This window comes from Chaetura pelagica, unplaced genomic scaffold (genome assembly GCF_000747805.2).
Source record: "Chaetura pelagica isolate M959 unplaced genomic scaffold, ChaPel_1.0 scaffold45, whole genome shotgun sequence".
NCBI classification, from domain to species: Eukaryota; Metazoa; Chordata; class Aves; order Apodiformes; family Apodidae; genus Chaetura; species Chaetura pelagica.
In genome coordinates, this window is record NW_009953217.1 from 5,313,102 (window position 1) to 5,329,851 (window position 16,750).

At 37.9% G+C, this 16,750-nt stretch overlaps 1 protein-coding gene across 1 annotated transcript in view; it reads right to left on the bottom strand.

Annotated features, from left to right (window-relative positions):
• Window positions 1-8,588, bottom strand: part of MAPK1 (mitogen-activated protein kinase 1) — a gene marked incomplete at its 5' end in the record, with an annotated part of 16,302 nt that extends 7,714 nt beyond the window's left edge. The window contains 5 exons of the mRNA XM_009997661.1: window positions 5-77; window positions 619-733; window positions 1,375-1,491; window positions 7,271-7,460; window positions 8,401-8,588. Of these exons, the coding sequence (XP_009995963.1) occupies window positions 5-77; window positions 619-733; window positions 1,375-1,491; window positions 7,271-7,460; window positions 8,401-8,588 (683 nt within the window). The remainder of the gene's footprint in view (window positions 1-4; window positions 78-618; window positions 734-1,374; window positions 1,492-7,270; window positions 7,461-8,400) is intronic.
• Between the last annotated feature and the right edge of the window lie 8,162 nt (window positions 8,589-16,750).

Here is a 16,750-nt window from a genome sequence, read left to right on the forward strand (position 1 = left end):
TAGGGAAAGCAAGTAGTTTCTGGCCTTTAAATTTATTATACAATTCAAATCTTCTTGGGAAGGGGATCCAAGTATGCCTAAAAAAATAAATACAAACTACTGCACCCTATGAAAAGTACATTAAAAAACAGTTATATCACATTTACTAAAACTCAATATTAAAACTGCTGGAAAGATTGCAGACTAAATATTTTAAGAGTACAAAGTATCTTTGATTCTTTTTTGAAACCTTTAGTAAAAAAGTTTAAGTCATTTTTTCTTGTAAATAAATGAATGCATTTGAGTTTTCTAGTGAGCAGTAATCTGTTTAAAAGATCCCATTAAGTGGCTTATCTATGGAAAAAAATTATAAGGACCTAATAGTGTATTTGAGTTTTTGAACAATTTTTTTCAATTTAAAAAATATCTCTGTTGATGTAGGAAATACATTTTTAAGTATCCTTAATGATTTGTTGTAGAAATCAGTGCAGACATAACTACAGGGAACTGATGATACACTTGCAGATCCATAAGTTACACACTGGCCAACAAGAGAAAGAAGTGAGCGACAAAAAACAGCTTAGCTGGTAGAAAAGATGCAGAGACAGGGGGATGTGGAAGCTTTTATATAAAGCTTACCAAGGATATGGTTAAGTTGGTCAAGGTAGTGTTTTCCTGGAAAGATAGGTCTGTTGGAGAGCATCTCTGCCAGAATACAGCCTACTGACCAGATGTCAATAGACTTGGTGTAACCCTGCAAGTAAAGGAAAAACACGTTTCTGTCAAGGAAATTTTTGCGTAATTGCAGCAAGATGTTACTTCAGTGAATTATGAAAGTTCACACAAATTAGTCACACAACACAGCTACTGGATACACCTTAAAACAGCAACAGAAAAACTTAATAATTCCATGTGTTAAAAAAAATGAAGGTATTATTTCATTAAGACTATGGGAATACAATTAAGATTGGCATACAACTAAGATCTCACGCCTTCAGAAGCAGATTCACCCTCATTATACATTCTAAACATAAATCAAGATGTCAAGGTAATACTAAGATATTTGCAAGACTTGGTGAAGAGAGTGGTAATATTGCTAGTACTCATGTCCTGCTCTGTAGAAGAGCATTCCATGGAAAAAGTCTCATGATTGGCAAGGAACTGGACACGTGGGAACTTATGCAGATGTTCACTCAGTTGTAGTATCCAAGAATTGTACCTGGAATCACAAATGCATTGGAAGCCAACAACTATACTGCAAATCCATAACCACATTTCCTCAAGACTGCACATGTGCCCTCATCCTAGAAATGCAGAAGGGGCCCAGGGAAAGCAAAACTGGCACACTCAAGGGAACAACTCTCAGCAGCAGGGTTAGAGCACTGTGGGTCTTACCTTAGAATTCAGCATGATTTCAGGAGCCCGGTACCAACGTGTGGCCACGTATTCTGTCAAGAATCCTGTGTGATCATGATCTGGATCTGCAACACGTGCCAGTCCAAAGTCACAAATCTGGTTTTAAGGAAATTTAAAAAAAAACAAAGCATATTAGACATTGGACATACAGTTCCCAATACTCCAACACATGAGGTAACACCTACAAATACAGGGATGGTAACCTACATTTTTAGAAACAAATTATTGCACGAAGATGAAGAATAACATTTTAGATTAAGTTCAATGAGTATCTGATAAGGCCATGCATGGGCCACAAAGAGTAAGTGGTTTGGGGGAAAAAAAATGTTTCTGGTACACAATTTGTGTTTAAGTTAACACCTTCTCTGTCAGATAGGTGGCAAGATATACTGCTCCAACCTGGCACTAGAAATTTACCAGAAACTGAAAAGAGAAAGATACTTAGATTTTCAGAAAACAAAATTACCTCCCAACACATTTGTAGCAAAGTTCAAAACCCCTTTTTACAAAAGCTACCAGCATAACTGCATCTTTGCATGAGAAACATCCTATCCAATCATGAGACAATGGAAGACTGGAGAGACTGTAGGCTTCTGGAGGAAGCATGAGCTTAAAAAAAACCAAGATAACATTTCTCAGCCCTGTATCAAGAAAAGCATTTTATCTAACCATGAAAAGAAAAATTAACACTGATCTAGACTAGTAAGCTCAGTAAAAAGGAAAGAGCAGCTCTATCTATATTCCGGGTAGGAGTGGCTTTCAGAGCCGCTTTGTATCCTCTCTCCAGAGAGAAACAAAGAAAACTTTAAAAGTCAATACATTGTTTTAGAATACAGCAGCAGTTCCTTTCTTACCTTCCAAAAGGCAAATGGCAAGTGTTGAGTGACACATTAGACATTCATATGCTTTTGCTACCACCAAATACCAGTTTATGATCAATTTCCACACAAAGCCTATTTGAATGAAAGAATATGTATTCTCAGCAAAACAAGGCACCAAATGTAGGAGTAGCAAACAGGAGGCTCCTCTGATGCATATGTTTTAGAACAGTTTACTCTTTGATAGCTAATTGTATACACCAATTATATTAAAAATGCAAACGGATAATATGTTGCAATCAATAAAGACTGTAATGAATAATGCTACCAAAAATGCACAATCCTCATTGCATCCTGGAAACCTTCGTTTTCCTGGAGGGACAGTCTATGAACTGATAGATCAGTTAAGAAAGAAGGGATTCAGCTGACTAAAAGCTCCATCTGAAAGACAAGGCTCAGCAGCTGACTGTTCAACAGAGGGACAGAAGAGGCAATGATGTAATCATAAGCCAGGCTGCATGGAACAACTCCTCCAACTTTAGCTATTTACTAAAAAAAAAAAAAAAAAACAACAAACAACACAACCCAAACCCTCAATCCTTAGCAAACAAAACAAAAAAAAAACCCCTTTAAGCATGTTAAACAAAACATCCCATGCTATGGAAACAGAGCAGCTGCCTTGTGAGCAGCTTACATAAAAAGAGTAAGTACAAGTAATCAGGGGAGTGTCCCATAAAGACAGAGGTGAAGAAACTGCAGAGGACAGCTGATTTATGGACTTCAGAAAACTATGCAGTCAGAAAAAATGGTTGCAACTTCTTTCTCCTAACCTCAGAAAAAAAGCTGGGTAAGACAGTAGGCAAGGAAAGGTGCAGAATTGCAGTATTACACAGAAGCAAAGCACTAGGACTTATTATTAAGACAAAAAAAAAAGACACTCTCTGGTCTACAGTGAGAAGAAAACTGAATTAAAGGCGCCTGTGAATCTCTGAAGTAGAAAAACGCAGGTGGGAACATTAATGACAAAGAAAGTACATTAAAATGACAAAAAGCCCCTGCTGACTGCAGCAGAAGCAGGTTCAGCAGAAAATAAGAAACACCATTAGCGAGAAAGGCATCAAGGTTGAAGCTGCAAAAGAGGCTTTTGGCTGTTTACCAGCGTTTTCAGCAGCTGCAGAGCTGACCAGGAGCCTCAGCGGGGCGAAATGAAAGAGAAGCTGGAGGCCATAGCGTTCTGTCCCAAGTCCCGGGAGTAAGGGAGGCAGCAGAGACTGTACCTGCTGAGGGCAGGCAGTTCTTGCCCTGCGGCAACAGGACACGTTTAACAAAGCAACTATCCCACTCAGGGGGAAAAAAAAAAATCCACTGTGTCGTTTTAAAAAATAATTCGTAAACGTCAAAGCACCAGAAGGTGGTAGGCTTCTCGATCAGAGTTAAAACAAAAGAAGAAAGAAACTGTGAGAGCAACATAATGACAGGCAAGATTTTCTTGGCATTTTGTCTAAGTCATAGCAGAGAATAAAAAACTGCATAATGAAAGACAGGTATGTCAGTCACTGCTTCATCCCTCGGAGAGACAGCACAGATGCTACTAAGAGAGAAGGAATAACTTCCCTAGTAAGTAAATAAATGATACACCAGCACCCTATTTATATATTTAGCTTCCACTTCTTGAAAACAATGTTATTGTAATCAGTACCGGATATGCTGTTTGCTTGGTTTGTTTAGATTTTTTTAAACAGAGATGGCTTAACATTGGATCAAGCTAGCAAGCAGATGGGAAGACTTGTGAGGACCACGCACACATTAGTAGACAAGGAGAGGCTCACATGAAGTTTATGTTAATGATGAGACAGTAGTTGAAACAGTAGTCTCTAGAGTAATCAGTAAAATCCTGAAAAAGGCAATACTTTACAGTTTTCCTCAAAAAAACCCCTTCTCTCATCACCTTCCTTTCAAGCCTATGAAAGTAACAATTCTTGGATGTTTAATACTTGGAAGTATTCACTACATAGATAAAAAAGAACAACTTAAAAATAATATTTATACAGCATGTTAACATCCCAACCAAGTAAAAATAGCTTCTCAGCTAGAGTAAACTGGTGCACTGAAGACACTGATACATACTCATGGAGAATCTGTTTGAAGTAACTTGGAGCTTGTTTTCTGACATATTAATGCCACTGTGCTAGGGAACTTACATGGTCATGATAGTTTTAATGTAACTTCTTTCATTTACCAAAATCCAAAACAGGTCAAATTGCTGGATGCAGATAATCACAAGGGCATGTGAAAATATTTATAAACACATTATACTATTTTATAGTATATTCCAGCCTCTAGCATGTCAGGATACATTAATCTCATTCATGGGAAACATGCCAGGCTACAAAAGAGAAGATCAGTATCTTTATTACCCCGGACTCTCACTGGAGGGAGATTCCAAGGTAGTAGTTTTCAGGGACTCTCAAATCTAATCTTTAGCTGGATATACATAACAAGAGACAGCAGTTAAGTCAAATATCGTTTCAAAAACTTTTGTTCACTATGTGGTAAGTCATATCTAAAGCCTTAGTCTGAGAAAACAGAAACAGCTTTAGGTTCTGCACTTCTGCCCTGAGCCTTTCAGCTGCTTAGGACAAGCTATAGGGCTCACAGACAAACTGTGTCAATAGAGACTCATACAGTTATTTTCTGGAAACAGAATCTGTGATCTGGAGGTCAAAGTCATGTTTAAGGGAGAAGAAAGAAGGAGCTCTTGTTATGACATGTAGGACTCTCAACTCCAGAAGAGATCAACAGCTCTCTCATACCACCACTAAGGAAAGAAGATGACAGCATTACCACTGAATGGTGGTAATGGTTTCTGAACAAAATGGTAAATGGTTTCTGAAACAAACTTTCTTCAGAAAGTGTAATTTTAAAGACGAACAAACTTTCTTCAGAAAGTGTAATTTTAAATTGTTTATTTTCACAGGGTGCTGTTTTGAGTTTGTGTGCAGTAACAGGTCTGTAAGCATGCACACACATACACAGCTGACACACAGACTTGCAGAATGGCCCTCAAAGAAACAAGTTAGTACAAGTTCAGCATTCATCAAACACAGCCTAATAAGTACTAGTTTTCTCTCCAATTCTGTTGTTTAAACTTTAGATGTGGTATTAATAGAATACCAGAGTTCCCTTTAGGTTATGAAAAACTATATGCTCTGTCATATATACTACTGTGCAAGTAGAAAGCACATACTGCCTTGACATGCTGTTTTTAAAATAATCTTAAGAAATCGGAACAGAACTCACTGAGGTGGTATGATATGATTTTGTCACATGCTGGGCTTACCTTCCTTCTTCATTACCATCTTATGTTAAAACATTACCTTTAATTATTTTATTGCCTTTAATTGCAGATAGCAGAGTTACACTCCAAGTGTTCTTTCCTGCTTCTATTGCACAGTCATTGTAGATTTTACTGCATTTTTTCCATGAAGGGGTTAATGCCTTGAAGGGATCTGATGAAATAACAGCTGCTGAAATCCCATAGCAAGAGTCAGGGGTGACCAGTCCAGCAGCACGGGGCATTAGGAAAAGCTGACAAGTAGCAGTGGGAATGTAAAGCAAACTGATCGTGTAGCCAGTACCCGAATGGACCATTATATGAACAGCAAAGACTTTTCTTGCAATTGTGATAAACTTGTACAGCCAGCAAGAGGTCTACATTTTGAAGAAGGTATTTTTTAATTTATTTTTTTTTTTTGAGAAAGCTAGAGCTACTATAAAGAGTGTAATTAGGTGCAACACAGTACACAACAAACACAGTTGTACTACATCAGATCAAAGTAATGTAAACTCTGTAATCTCAGTCCCTCAGTGGCCAACAGCAAGCACTTAAAGTGTAAAAAGGAACATACTTCAGTGCTTCTCTACCAGTCTCTCCCATCTTCCATGGATTTGCCACCTCGGGACTCAAAACCACAGGTAGCATTTGGTAGTTTTCTCTTTTATAAACTTGCTTGGTGGTTTTTTCAAATCACATTATCTTCTATACCTATAGCGCTTTGTGATACCAAATTCCACAGCTTAACAATGCTGCAAGGTAACTACCATGTCCTTTCACACTGAATCTGCCACCTGCTCCTTTCATTTCCTGCCCCCTCCCCAGCTCTTTTAGTAGGTAAAGATAGTGAACAACTGTTCACCAACTCTCTCTGTTCTCACCCTCCCTACAGCACTAACAATTTTACCAAATTCCTTTGTATTCTCTCTTTTCCTCAAGAAGTATCTTCCAGCAGAGGAGACCCAGGCTAAATAGGTCTTCCTGATATGGAGAGTACTTTGTGGTCGTGGTCTCCTCATTTTAAATGGGTATCATAGGGAGAAGTGTGATAACTATGATCATACAGAACCGAAGATTCAAAACCAACAGGAAGTTATATGAATAGCATGTTTTCTGTTTTATTGTCTATTTCTGTTTTGATTCTTCACACTTGGTTTGCTTTACTGAATGCCACTAAGAATTGAGCTGACAGTTTCCAGGAATCGTAACAGCTCTAAGATCATCGTTCTGTAGCATTAACTAGTAGAGAGCCCATCACTAGAAATACAAATTAGGAACGTTCCCTCTCCAAGTAATTGCTGTGCAGTTCAGCAGCAATGGATTTCACAGCCCATTTGAGTTGCCCGCTAATACGAAGTCCTTTTCCAACAATGAACAATTAACAGTTTAAACAGAGAAACCAAGACTTGCAATACACACAGTGTTGAGTTGACTTTGTAGGTAAACACAACTCTGCTTCAGATCAGTATTTGCACCCAGCTTTCAAGTGGCTGTTTCACAGTCAGCCTCCAGATGGAAACAGTGATGCACTCATTAAAACAGCATAGCAGAGAGTTCTTAGTCACTAAAATCTTAATAATTATTTTATCAAAACCAGTAATGTTTTGGCAATCTTTCCAGGATAAAAATCACATTAATCCTCAATAACAAAACCACATTCATGGTTATAGCAGGTAGCTTATGAAGACCATGGGAGTAAAATTTGTAAGAAATTTCAACTAACCTTGAGATCACAAGTGGTGTTAAGCAGCAAATTTGAAGGTTTGAGGTCACGATGAAGCACATTGGCTGAATGGATATATTTTAACCCTCTCAGAATCTGGTAAAGAAAATAACAAATGTGGTCGTTGCTGAGGTGTTGAGTCTTTAAGAGCTTGTAAAGATCTGTCTCCATAAGGTCTTGCACAATGTATCTGTAAGGCATCAGATGTAAGGCAGCAAACCTGATGTGGTATCATGTTAGATATCAACATACAGTCCCAGGTGAAACTTGTATAGCAATTTTTCTCTCTTATTTGTCTGCTTCATGACAATCATTAAGCTATGTAGTTGCTTCTTGCTTTACAAGTTTTGAATTAAATCAATCCTGCTACATGATGCAGCCCTTTACAGAATTAAGAGACACCAGGATGTGGTCCTCCCAAATTAATCATCCTAAATTAAGCTGGCTGACTCTAGACCAGGCCTTGTCTCTCAGGTAGAGTTTTCCAGCTAGGACTACTTCATATGTCAGATATCCACATGAAGTCATACCTACACAAAGCCAAGTTTCCCAGGAAAGAATAATTAGTATAATACAAAGGCCAGATTTGTATCTATTAATTAAGCATGTTTACCTGTCCATGTGCAGTTTGAGACTTCTCACATATACAGGAAGCACTGCAAAACTGGGGGGGGTGTTTTGCTTTGTTTTTATTTTTTCCCCAAGTATGTACCTAGTCTATTCTTTAAGAAAAATGTTGACAATTACAGCAGAGCCCAGCCATTTCATTTTCTCCTCAAAGCTATCAGATAGCTCTAACACAACAGCTCCATAGAGAGCAAACAGCATTTTAGCATTAAGTGACTAAACTAAACCTCTACAAAGTTGAGTTCTTTGGCTTGGAAGATATAAATTAACAGTTTTTTCTTTTCCTGCAAAAGAACAAATGAAATCAGCATTCACCAACATATCAAATCTACGTGTCTATAAACCTATCAAACACTATGATCTTCCCTTTCAATTTACAATAACAGAAGCCAACTTTTATTACATTTAGTAAGGAAGACAATTAAAACAGAGAATTAATCAAAGCAGAGGAGGAAGCAACCATCACTAACTATGCAGAGTAACTTAAAACTTTGAAAGGATACACATCTTTCATTTGCTCAATAGTCGGAGCTCTGATAATATCATTTATTCCAATAATATTCTCATGCCTGAAGCGCAGTAGGATCTTAATCTCTCTCAGAGTTCTCTGGCAATATGTCTGATGCTCAAAAGGACTGATTTTCTTTATAGCAACTCGAACTTTGTTGACGTTGTCATAGGCAGAACTACAAGAGAATCAATAACATTCATTACAAGGAATATTAAATTCATTAAATTGAGAAAGGAAGAACGTGAATTCAATTGACAAGAGGGATAGTGCATTTGTTATACAAACACTTATCAAATGGAGAGCTGACAGTGACATGTATCTTTTGTTTTGATGAACAGACAAAATACTGGTGTACTATCACCAGCCTATCTGGCTATCTACAAGTCATTAGCTTTCCCAGCTGACTTAAGAGTCTGCTGATTCTCAGGCACCTGAAGAAAAAAAGTATTCACCATCTTTATCTGACTGTAGAACAAACAAGGTGGAGCCTTTCCTATATGCTCAGATCAAGAAGTTTGAGAGAAAAGTTCATCTTGAGTTAAACCATCCACTTTGTGGCACAGAAAAGCCTTCAGAAATCACCCTTCAAGCAGTATAATTCCACATTCTATGTCTAACTCCTGCAATTGCAACGACCTTTTACTCCTCTATTAAGCTACACTGTACACATCTCCATGAGGAACAGACACAAAAAAACAACAGGGATAGAGAATTTGTGAAAACATCTTTCAAAGTACAATTCCTAGGGTGACAGAGAAGAGAAAGAATGTATCAGACTACACACACAAAGCAAAAGCAAGCAGCAGGAGGAGGTAACAAGGTGACCGGCACACACACAGGCTGCCACCTTCACAGTGCTAGGATTTCAGAAGCTCAGATCAGCCTTCCTAGCTATACCAATGAAGCAGCATTTCTGTTCACAATGCCTACGCATTTATGGAGAATATCACAGCCTAAGCCTAGTAAAAAATCTCAGTAAAACATACATATTTTTCTGAAATTTGGATTGAAGTTATTATTTAGTAAAAATGTTACCAAACCTTATACATTTTAGGTTGTTTTCTGTTGCCTTCCTTTTATGAATGACAAAGCATCTCATTATAACAACTTCTCTTTGTATTAAAAGTATATTTAAGTGATTTAAGAAATTATAATTCAAATGTGTGTATATGATACTTGTTCCTTTCAAATTAATTTTGTTCACTACTGCATTGTTTAGAAATTAAAAAATAATCAGGAACACATTTAAACATTTTTGTTAGTCTCAATTATTTAATATAAAGAAATAAACATACTATCCCAACAGGCTTTACATTCCACCAGTTTTCTACAATTGATTCCCAGAACATTCTTTGAAACACTCTGAACTGGCCTTACTCTGCTGAGATATCCAGTAGCTGGTGATCAGGTAAAGCAAAACGAAATATGAAAATCCAATTAGGAAAGGAGACCTAAAATGAATCAAAATGCTTGGCCACATCAAGGTGCTTCTGTCACTAAGCAGATTTATGGTGCAACAAGGTGTTTTTGAAACAGTACTGTTACCACTGTATGCAAAAGTGTTTCTCACTTTCACTAATAAAAACGACACCGAATTTGTGCCACCAGTAAGATCTCCACACAGCTTGTGCACACACAGTGACATCCCTTGTGCATAATTTTTCTGCAGAATCCCCGACCTGTGTCTGCAGCTGCTGCCTGTAACCACAGACTGCACCACTTATTTGCCTCCAGAAACACTGAACTCAAACGCTCCAGAGTGCTTTGAAATTCCACATGCTAAGCATGTATTAATCACAACTGTTGCTATTACATATGTATAGATAACATATTAGCAGTTCATAAGTCCCAAAATAGATAATAACGAAGTGCCATAAATGGAACTTGGCTTAGCCCTCAAGAGCACTTTGTCTTCAGCAATTTTCTTAGATAATCAGTTAATCACCTGCTGTGTTTATAATACACCAGTAAGGCAAGTCACAAGCAGAAAAGTAGAAATCATTCTGAAGAATTAGCAATCTGTATTTGGGAAAGAAACGAAAGAATCCTAAGGACCATTTTACTGTTACAAACAAATCTCCTACCTCCTTCTTTGCACTAACTTAAGCTTTTTTTTTTCTCCCACAGTGCAGGATCTTCCTTTCAAAGAACTGGACAGCAGCAGCCACACAGAGCAAGCAACATGCCAATGCTTACCAACTGATGCTGCTTAAATAAAAGCTCCTAATCTCTTACAATATATGATCAATCTCTAAGTTATTGCTTCTCACGCAATGGTTGGTTATTGATGAAAAAATACACATCTTTCCACATACAGATTCAATGAACTTGACTCTATCAATTAAACATACCAAGATTTGCTCTCTGGCAGCTGTTTCACTTAAAGTTCTTCAATTGTGTCCTTAGCAAAAGGTTTATACTGTTATTTAAAAAAGGGTGGGTCGTTTTGCTTTCAGATGGTTCAACTATAAACACATGATTCAATGTGGGGAAAAAAAGATGACTAGTTGCAGTAAAGATGGCATCAGTAATTTTTCTGTTGGTATCAGAAGATCCACCACACTAATGTAGCTGGGCATGCCTGGCTGTTACCACTGCAAAGCCTCAGCTAAGGAGAGCAAAACTGAAATACTACCTTGTTGAAACATTAAAAGGGACACTGGATTTATTTCTGTTGTTACACTTCTGAAACATAAGCTTTTCTGTAACTTGCTTAAATGTATGAAAGATTATCTCAATTTCTATGTGCAGGAAGCTAATCATACAGGTACACTTGCTTATGCATAATATTTTCAATGCCATGCATAATATGGGTACACAGAGAATCTGCATTATGAAGTTAACACCATGCCACAGTCTCAGTCACAGCCCTCAATGCAAATACGGCTTTGAGTAAACTCTGACCTTTAAGAAACAGTACTTTTTCAATTTGACATGTGCAATAGAAAACTATAAAGCTACATATTAGACTGAAATTCGGTAGAACTGAAGAGTCCTGTCATCTCTTCTGCACATATGTTATAATCAGACACATATTTGGCCTATGAAACCATACAGCAATATCTCCTTCACTACTTGGAAAACACTGTTAGCTAACAAAATTGGGTCATTTATAGGTAAGACTGAACCATTTTCTGAAGCCAGTTCCTCACAATCTCCATCCAGCTGCCATCAACACCAGATGTAACCACTGTTCTCTAGAACACTGCTCTAGAAATGTGCTGCTCACACAGTGCCCACTTGCAGTGATCGTAAATGAAACAACTATAAAAAGTGCAAATCCAAACCCTCGATGCATTAACTCACTGCAGTTAGTAACAGCTTACTTGTCACTTAACACTGGATTCATCTTGCTTAGCCTTAGCTAGAATTAGAGATCTAATTTTACAACTAATAATCGCCTGTGCTCCCCCTACAGTCCAGAAAGGAATAGCTCCACATATACATCCATCCCTCTACCACCCTCATCACCTAAGTTTACATTATTTGTATTCTGGAAGTGTTATTCTGCAGTGTGTGCAGTCTAACCTAGCTGTCCAGAATTTCATCTTCTACTCAATCTCACAACAACTGCTTATATTTTCACTGAAGCAATTAACTAAAACTCCTTCTAAAAGAACCTTCTATCATCTTGACTTTTTTCCAGAAAATACACAAATCTGTAAAGTGGGAATAACAGCCCACATTCTAACAACTTTTAAAATGCTAATGTATAGCCTTAGTTTTCTAGTCATTAACTACATGTACCAATGACTGCACACAGAACTTTTCCTTTAACAGCCTGTGTATTATTCCCATTAAGATAAAACTAGTTACTGACAGTTTAAATCTTCAGAAGGAAGGATTTATTTCCACCCCAATGATGTGCAGCTTTTATGAGCTGATGCAGCCATTCAGCTGCGAGTGCTATTTATCTGTAATGTGATAAATTTAAGTACAGATTTTGCAACTGCCCAACTCCAGTATACGTAATTCCCATTTCAAGATGTGGTCACTATGCTGAGACAACCTGCAATGGCACCATTATTTAGATAGCTTATATACCACGTGAATATCAATATGGGCCTTAGCAGTAGAATTTAACATTCCTAATATTAAATATCTTGTAAATACATAATCAGGTTTTGTCAAAGTAAAACATCTTGCACAGCTGAAAAATAAACAAAGGAGCATTTACAACCCAAGAAGCTGTGCCATACAACTTTTAAAGCCAGTGTTTTACCCTTTCTACTGCTCCAGTACCAGCTTCCTTTTTAAAATGTAGTCCAGGATGGAACTGCCTCCAAATGCAATGACCAGAAAGTATCCCACAGTATCTGACCAGCCTACAGAAAACAGCACATGAATTGCTAAGACGAACCTTGGACATGGAGCCCCTCTCCCATTAATTCCTTCTCAAGGAAGGAAAGTTTTCCACGAGACAGATTGGGACAAGTGCCAAAGCTTAGCTCCTTCTACCCACAATGGCTGCTGCATGTTCTTCCATCCATTTCTATTCTTCACATGTTTCATTTTGGAGCAGAACTGGAACAAGTGAGAGCATGCTGCAGCTGCTGGGAGGAAAGGAGCCAGCTCCTGGCAATAGTTACACCCCACAGAGGGCTGTTTCTTCATATAACCATTGAAAAACAACTGCCTACTCTGTCGGCACCCCCATCTTCAGCATACTTCTCTGCCATGCTGCCTGAAGGCTTATCCCATCATGGGATATTCTTCCAACACTTCTAGGATTATTCACCTTATGGCTATTACACAGACAGTTCTCAGCATATGCATACATACACATAGAGATACTTAATGCTACCAGCAAGCATCCTAATTACAGCTCTGAATAAAATACTGATTTTAAGTTAAAAAGGGATGTTCTATCAGTAGCTTTATGTTGCTGTGGAAACAAGATTCCAAGGGCATATCCAGGGATAAGAATCTTTCTGAAATACTGAATAATTCTGCTTGCAACCAAAAGAGGAAAGGCAAAAATAATTCCCAGCAAACAAGCTGATCTATGAAGATTTTTAATATTTTCATTTAGTCTGCATTTAACTCGATCACAGACATTTCTGCAACATGCTGACACTTATCAAATTACAATGCAAACAACTTAAACTTATTTTTAAGAGTGTAAGAAAAATAACAAGTATTGTGATGTAGTAATAACCAGCAGTAATAACAGACTATTTGCTACAATTTTTTGGGGTGGAGAAAAGGTGGTGTCATGGGTGCAGATTTGTGCAGACTACTCTGTCATGTTTTTAGTTAACCTCTGAAGCTCACTGCTTCAAAATGTAACCTTCACCTTTGCCACCTACTTTTTCAGTCATCTTTCTCATAACATTCAAAATCAATCCTAATATTAAAGGTTTCTGGCACAACTATGCCAACTCTTTCCTCCTGTGACAGAAATAATTACTCATAAGTGATTTTACTCCTTGGCAGTTTCTGATCTACTACAGGTTCTTGCCCTTCACACCATAAATTCTCAAGGCTGTTTTTTAAGCTCCCAGAGGAGATTTGTTCTCATCTATCGACTCAAATAATTCTAATAGGTTACAAAGGCACAATTTTATTTCTCAGAATTTGAAAACTTACATCTGATAAACCTCCCAAAGCATTACAATTCTAAAGTACTTACTAGGCACATAATAATGACTTCATAGTTTAATTCCTGAGATCACTCCTAGTATTTTGAAAACAAATAGCTAGTCATGCAAAATGGAGTCTGTTAAATAAATTACTTTTGCCAGCTCAGTCAATTCATAATCCCGGGTGTGGCAGACCAGATGATATGTGTTTTGTTAGCACCTACTAAGCAGAACTATGAAGAGCAGCAATTCTAGAACTACACCTTAACACTAGTATTATAAAAACACTAGTTGTTTCAGCCAAGGTTCTGTATTGTTTGGCTAAGGATGTCAATTACCTTCCTGGTGTTTCCATCAATTGTAGTTGTTCAACAAAAACTATCACTTCTCTCAATCTCTTCCAATATGTATTTTTCTTTCTATACCTTTAGCTGTGAAGCACTGACTTCAAATCATCATATATGCCTACACAATGCTGCTTCAGTTCAAGTTGGTCTTCAGAAATTAGACAAGTCTTACATCTTAGTATTTTGACTGCTTCCCACTTACCCTCCCCAATTTAGAGGTGTACAGGTTCTCTACTGCCAGTATTTCCTTTGATAGCATCTATGCCCAATTTAACAGTTAGGCAAAACTTCACTGTTAGGCTTAAAAGCCCTTTGGCTACCTGCAAATAAATCCCTCATTCCAAAATCACCCACTGATTTTGATATGGTATGATGATATTAAATATCACTATCTTACTTTTCTCTGTATAAATGTAAAGACAATTCCTATGGGAATCAGGGTAAAATTGTAAGAGCTCAACAACATCTGAGGCAACCTAAGGGCTCAGTGAATTAAAAGGAGTAGTTGTGGTTCACTCTCCTTTTTGTGCCTGACAACCCTGCCCCTTTCTCACTTTTTTGGTTGGAGTGGTGGCTTTCTTTGTGACAGTTCAGAGATCTGAGGCAGATCCAAGTCAAAGTGACTAAAGAGCAGAAACACTGATGTATTTACTTGCATATTCTTATTCAGCACTAGCACTAACGAGGTCCTACATCAGTCACATCAACTGTCTAACTTACATTTTTATCTTATTTTTATGAAGTAACATTTCAGCTATATCAGCTTTCCAACAGTTTTCAGCACCAGGAAAAGAGTAGAGCAAGGCATGATACAACCCGAGGTGCTGAAGGAACGGCTGTCCCTTGAGAAGCAGCACAGAGATCACCACAAGTCAGTCATGCAAACCACAGCTTAAGTGTCTTGGCTCGATTGTCATGAAAGCTAAACCTCCACACAAGCCATGGAGCACCGACTTCCTCCTCCTGTGCTTAGGGCTTCTCGAGAGACAACAAAAAGCCACCAAGACAGTGACACCACTGTCAGTCAAATAACCGATGTTACTTGAGGAAAAACAACCACCACTGCCACCCTAGCACCAAAGCAGACACTACAAATGCACATTGGAAATATTTCCCCTTTCCTCTAGAGAAGTCAGAGCACTACGTGAGAGCTGCAAGTGGTACCACTATTAACAAATCATCCAAGATGGTATACTTTTTAATAGGGTTCTAATTTGACTTACATTCCAACTATTCCTCCTAAAATCAGCTTTAGAAAAAGGAAAAAACACAAGAGCAAGATATTTACTATATTTTCCAATTATTATCTTATTTAGTTGATTCCACACAATATAAATCTCCGGAAGAGGTAGCTCACGATATTTCACTCCAACAGAAAATCAATAAATCACTGAAAAAAATTCTTCATGCATACTCAGAAGCAGAGGTTTTCCTAAACCTGTAAAAACATCAGTGCAAAATACTATCACAAAGCATTAGAGAAAGCACGCTCATTGCTACTGTCCACGCTACCATGGTTAGTTCAGTATTCCACTTGCAAAATAAAACAACAAACCCACTAGGCTAGAGTGTGCATATTGCCACTATCTGAAGTTACTTTCCTTCAGTATCAGCTTACAAGGCATTTTTACCATGTCTTCCATCTTTTTAAAAAGACATACCCACAGTAAACCCTAGCCCCTCAATATATTTGCAGTTTTGTGTTTTGTTTAGACAGAGTATCAGCACTGAGGCATGTTGGCTACTGTAACTAAAAGGAAGACATTTCACAATTATGAAACAATCCAATATAAAAGTCGGCCTGAATGTCATTTGGGGTTCTCTGCACCATTCAAATCCCAATAAAAGTGTGCAAAATCCAGACTGAAGCAGTTTGGGGAGTATCGATTTTTGGGCCTCAAATGACTTCAAGTTTTACTCAGGACAAATCAGCAATATTTGGTGGAGCAAACTGCATTTCCTCCAAACAAGCAAGGTACTGCAGTGAGAGTTGCTAATTTTAAGGAAAACTGCAAAATGAAGTAATTGCATATCATAAACTCTAAGCCTAATTGCAAGTTGCTGGTACTTAAAACACACCCACAACATAGACGAATTACTTTCTATAATGTAACAAAAACTCTCATTTGCATTCTAATCATCACAGAGCATTTCAGTATTTTATGAAAATTCTCTTAAAATACAAAATAAGAAATTCCAAGAGAAGAGATTTTTTCCTTTACAGAATTCAGGTTACTGTGATTTAATCCACCACTGAGAAGGTACCGGGCCTGAGGAGACAGAGAGCAACGTTTCTGGCAGCCCTTCCTTCAGCCTGCATGGAAGCAACCAAGGCACCTGAAGCCCTGTCACCTGCCAGGTGACAGCCAGGGTGTGTCCCTTCTGCAGGGGACATGAGGCTGCCCCTCCAATA